The sequence below is a fragment of the Portunus trituberculatus genome, chromosome 7 (assembly GCF_017591435.1).
Source record: "Portunus trituberculatus isolate SZX2019 chromosome 7, ASM1759143v1, whole genome shotgun sequence".
Taxonomy (NCBI): Eukaryota; Metazoa; Arthropoda; class Malacostraca; order Decapoda; family Portunidae; genus Portunus; species Portunus trituberculatus.
The window spans coordinates 2934044-2939250 of record NC_059261.1 but is presented as its reverse complement, the minus strand read 5'-3'; the positions used below and the strand labels follow the sequence as shown (position 1 = coordinate 2939250).

Sequence of the window (5207 nt, the reverse complement as noted above, 5' to 3'; positions counted from 1 at the left end):
GACACTGGCTGGCTACAATTACTGGGTGAGGACACAGGACATCCAGGGAAGCTGCAACATACCAAGCCTACACGTGGCAATCCCTAAATGAAACATGCCCCACTATATCCATTTACCATCCCAATCTGTGAGTTTGTTTAATCCAGTTTCCCCGTTGATTCACCATTGCCATCCTGTTTACTGGGTATATTCCATCAGTACACTGCTCTATTAGAAAACCAATTCCTTCCTATCCCTTTTATCGAACCTTGGCCCGTTATTGTTTGTTCTGTCAAGGTTACTGACTCAGAGGGCTTTGTTTGTCAGCCTTGTCACTTCTTTAACGCCATTCCAACACCGCACCCTGCCTGTCATGGCACCTGAGTTCTAACCTGCACACCCTTGTCTTCAAGAAGTGTGACCACCGCCATATAGAACTTCATTATTACTCAAGACTTTTCATGCTCCTACAGATTAATCTTCAAAAATGGCCGGTATACACGCTCAGGCCGGGCTCACAGATATAATAAAAAAAAAAAAGTTTAGCGTTCATACAGGATCCAGGCAGCTTGAAGCCTAAAAGCTCCGTACTCAGTTCTGAACCCCTTGTGTTGCTGATGTCTTTGTTGGCAGCCTGTAGGTGCAGTGTGATCTCTTTCCTTCATTTAGTAAGCAAGTTACTCGTTGCTTCTTACAACTATCAAAGTGCTTTTCATTCTTAATGCTCCTGAGACAAGGACTGTCTCTGTAAAATTCAATACATTCCATCAAAAGCTTTCTTTCCGCTGCGAGAGGCAGAGCAACATGACGAGGCGAGGACCGTGGCCTTTTTTTTTTTTTTTTCTTTTATGTAAGATGTGCACCGGCCAAAGGTAACAAAAATTGCGATTAAAAAATGTCTATTGGGGTGGCGATCCGCGAACAAGGTCAAAAGAATTAGCCAAAGGAATGGGATAAATGTCTTCAAATTTCCGTTAAACAAGATCAAGTTCTAGGAAGATGGAAATATAGAAGTAGGCAGGGAGTTCCAGAGTGTACCAGAGAGAGGGATGAATGATTGAGAGTACTAGTCAACTCTTGTATAAGAGAGGTTGACAGAATAGGAGTGAAAGAAGAAAGCAAGGCCACGGGAGGAGAGGAGGAATGCAGTTAGCAAGATCAGAAGAGCAGTTGGCATGAAAATAGCGGTAGAAGATAGCAAGAGATGCAACATTGCTGCCGTCAAAAAAAAAAAAAAGGCTGGAGATCGTCAGAGGAGTTGATCAGTTTTTGACTGGGGTGGTGAGAAAATCTAGTGGAGACGACTCAGAAGAGATGTGAAGTTTCCAGTTTAAAGTATATATAAATAAAGGACAGAGCGAGGATATTCAGTCTAGAAAAGGAGGATAGGCCTGACCTTACCCTCGCCACACACACTCACGCCAAACCAGACCTAACACTAGCTTGACCTGGAAAATCAAGCAGTAACAGACCCGTCCAAGCCGCCAGCCTGACTGCCCCAAACCTGAGACTGACACACCCGACACACGCCCAGCCCAGCCTCAGCCTCTCAGCGTGTGAAACAATTGATTAAACAAAATATCCTCTCTCTCTCTCTCTCTCTCTCTCTCTCTCTCTCTTGTTCATGGAGAGGAAAGGTCGCAGATAAAAATGCTGTTTCTCGATACATAACACTGATTTTATCAAGTTTATCTCTGAAAGGAAGAAATAATAATAATAATAATAATAATAATAATAATAATAATAATAATAATAATAATAATAATAATAACAAATGATAATAGACATTAATAATAATAATAATAATAATAATAATAATAATAATAATAATAATAATACAAATAGCAATAATATAATTGTAAATACTGACAATAATAATAATAATAATAATAATAATAATAATAATAATAATAATAATAATAATAATAATAATAATAATAATAATAACACGCACGTTTTTAAACACACACACACACACACACACACACACACACACACACACACACACAAAGTGAAAGTCAAATAAGAAAGCAATCTTTTTTACATACGTTCTCTCTCTCTCTCTCTCTCTCTCTCTCTCTCTCTCTCTCTCTCTCTCTCTCTCTCTCTGTGTGTGTGTGTGTGTGTGTGTGTGTGTGTGTGTGTGTGTGTGTGTGGCGGGGGTCACTTGCCGGGCTGGTCCGTCGAGTGAAGCAAGGGAGAAAGGAGAAGAGAGGCAAGAAGGGGCGGGGCGGCAGGGAAAAGTACAGAGAAGTAAATGTCAGAAGGAAGAGTGGATGGAGGATGTCTATAATCACGACTATATGCCACCTTACCCTCCACCTACACACACACACACACACACACACACACACACACACACACACACACACACACACACACACACACACACACAAGGAATATTAATAGTTTTACAAATCTATATAACCAATTCACTACAGAAGCCAAGACATTACGAACTTGACTCAATGCTGTAAAAATATAATTAGATAAGAACAACTGTGTAACAAAACACTCACAACTAAGTCTACACAGCACCAGTTCCTCGCCCTAGACAGCGAGAGAACATGAGAACATACTGGAAACTGGAAGAACACAAGGAGAGGTGCAACGAGCCATAAGTCTACACATGGCAAGACAGAGCCAAGCCACTCCAAGGAATTACAAACTACATTACAGTAAGTGTCAGGTCTCTACACAACGGTAAAACAAGGATAGTCTCCTCATGCTACACGGTATACCTTGCTGTGACGACACCGCGCGCCTCACCCACACCACCTGCAGGCTCTTCACCATAGCTGACATCCTACGCTACCTGGCACTGGTCTGGCACTAGAGGTAACACAGGTCCTCATTCTGGTGGCACCACTGGGGCTGTATTCGTTCCGCCTGCACGCCGCGCTGCACGAGGCGCTGCCGGTGGTGGATGAAGCGGGTCTCTGCCTTCTGCCACGAGGTGGACGGGTTGCTCCACAGACGCTCCGCCAGCGCTGCGGCGCGCGGCCACACCTGCGTGGACAGAGAGTGTTAATCAGGCTGCCCCACTGTTTCGAAGAAATGGAGAACAGCAAAATTAAAAACAAGTTCACCAGGTAGGTTAGCTGGTGGTGAGCGCAGGGAAGACAGGATGTGCTCCTCTTTGGAGGCTAAATGGTTGGACGTTTTCAATGGTCAAAAGTCACGTGAGAGCCATACCACACGCAGATTAGTCTTGAGTGACTGAAATCTAAGCTCAATGGTAAAAAAAAACAAGGAATATACAGAGGAAGTTGTGGTGTGGGTTAAAGTTTGGAGGACAGCGACGGTGCTGCCATCTGTTGGAAGCGAGTACTTTCATAGAAAACGTTGTTAGGAGTAACTTAAAATTTCTCCCATGCTTCCTCCCCCACCCCCTATTTTTCCCTCCATAAAACATTATATATATATATATATATATATATATATATATATATATATATATATATATATATATATATATATATATATATATATATGTATGCGTTTTCTGCCCGCCTCGCCTGGGCCACACCATACTATACTCCTTACTTGCATCGCATACGTCGACTATCTCGTGACCACTTCTGCCCTTGGTGTAGGACTACCCCTGAGGACATGGAACATTTCCTGCTTCATTGCCCACACCTCCTCTCTCAACATACTACATTACGCTCCCGGCTCTCTGGCCATCACAACACTCGACTTGCCCACCTTCTTGGCGGCCTCAGGCGTCCACCCTTCCTGGCAACCTGCTGTCCTTCGCCTTACTTGTGCCTTCTTGAGGAAGACCAGCCAGCTACCACGCCAGTGATACCCACACAGGACTACCCCAGGGCTCATAAGGATTCAAAAGAGGCCACGAAAACCTATGGATCCTTATTATTATGAGCCCTGGGGTAGTCCTGTGTGGGTATCACAGGCGTGGTAGCTGGCTGGTCTTCCTCAAGAAGGTACAAGTATGGCAAAAGACTGCAGGTTGCCAGGAGAGGTGGACGCCTGAGGCCGCCAGGAGGGTGGGAAGGTTGAGTGTTGTGATGGCCAGGGTGGAAAGCTGGGAGCGTAATGCACTATGTTGAGAGAGGAGGCATGGGCATTGAAGCAGGAAATGTTCCATGTCCTCAGGGGTAGTCATACACCAAGGACAGAAGGGGTCACAAGACAGACGTAGGTGATGCAAGTGAGCACTGAGCGACGCGTGGTGTGGCCCAGGCAGAGGCGGGCAATGGTTGATGTGCCTTGCGCTCCTTCCGGTGACTGACTGACTGTTTGAATCTTGTAATGGCACTCATCCTCCCCCGCTGATGGACCCTCCCATCCCTCGCCCCCTTACTACCTGCGACCCGCGCACCATCTGTTAGAAGCGAGGTTCCCTAATCAATTCCTCCAGCCCGCCCATTGAACCCGTATATCCTCCCTAGAATCCTTGGTAGAAAATAAGGACTCAAGGGCGTGTGGACAACAGTAAATTGGGTCGTTGCATAAAAAGACGGAAATTCCATCTTTGGATAGAGAATGTAAAAGGGAACAGAGAAGGGCTTCCTGTCAGTTGCCTCAGACACCCGAGAAAAGATAAGGCTTGGTAGAGGGAGAGGTGAGGTTTCACAGACTGAAAATAAGTTCCAAGTCAACTAATATTTCAAAAGTAAATAGAAATAGTGTTGACGTCGCTTCATATCTTTACGTACCTTGGCGTCCACAGTGTTGGTGTCTGCCTGCTCAGTCCACAGGGCGGCCTCTCCGCCAAGGATGAGCTCTGTGTTAGGAGAGCCCGTCAGCGTCATGGCGATGGTGTGCGGACTGTTGTTGTACACGGTCTGCCAGCCCTTGTAGGGGCTGCACCAGTTGTTCCCGTCGCCCACCCACGCCCCCACGCCACAATCAAGGTACCAGGCGTCGTGGTTGCTGAAGATGAGTCTGTGTCCCAGTGAAAGCATCTCGCTGATGACCGGGTCGTCCTGCGTGCTCCAGATCTGGATGATGTACTGCGAGGAGTTGTGGGACAGGTTCAGTCTGCCGGGCTTGGTCAGCTCAGAGGTCCACAGAACTCCCTCCACCTTCCGCCCCTTGGCAGCTTTCTTCAGCAGCTGCTGCGCCTTCTCCTGGAACACCGCCCACTGCCTGTAGTACGCCTCCTCGTCCACGCCGTGGTCGTTCGCGATCATCCAAGACCTGATTTCCTGCGTCGAGTTCCAGCAGTTCAGGTTCACCTGTCGGGAGGGTGGAATGTATGG

At 46.3% G+C, this 5207-nt stretch overlaps 1 protein-coding gene across 4 annotated transcripts in view; it reads right to left on the bottom strand.

Moving 5' to 3' along the window:
• Nucleotides 1-1961: 1961 nt before the first annotated feature.
• The window catches only part of LOC123520706 (chitooligosaccharidolytic beta-N-acetylglucosaminidase-like), a 12934-nt gene continuing 9688 nt past the window's right edge, over nucleotides 1962-5207 (bottom strand). For all 4 annotated transcript variants that reach the window (XM_045283261.1, XM_045283248.1, XM_045283271.1 and 1 more), the window contains 2 exons: nucleotides 4662-5183; nucleotides 1962-2988 (listed from right to left, as the gene is read on the bottom strand). In XM_045283261.1, coding sequence (XP_045139196.1) covers nucleotides 2812-2988; nucleotides 4662-5183 — 699 coding nt within the window. In that variant the 3' untranslated portion in view covers nucleotides 1962-2811. The remainder of the gene's footprint in view (nucleotides 2989-4661; nucleotides 5184-5207) is intronic.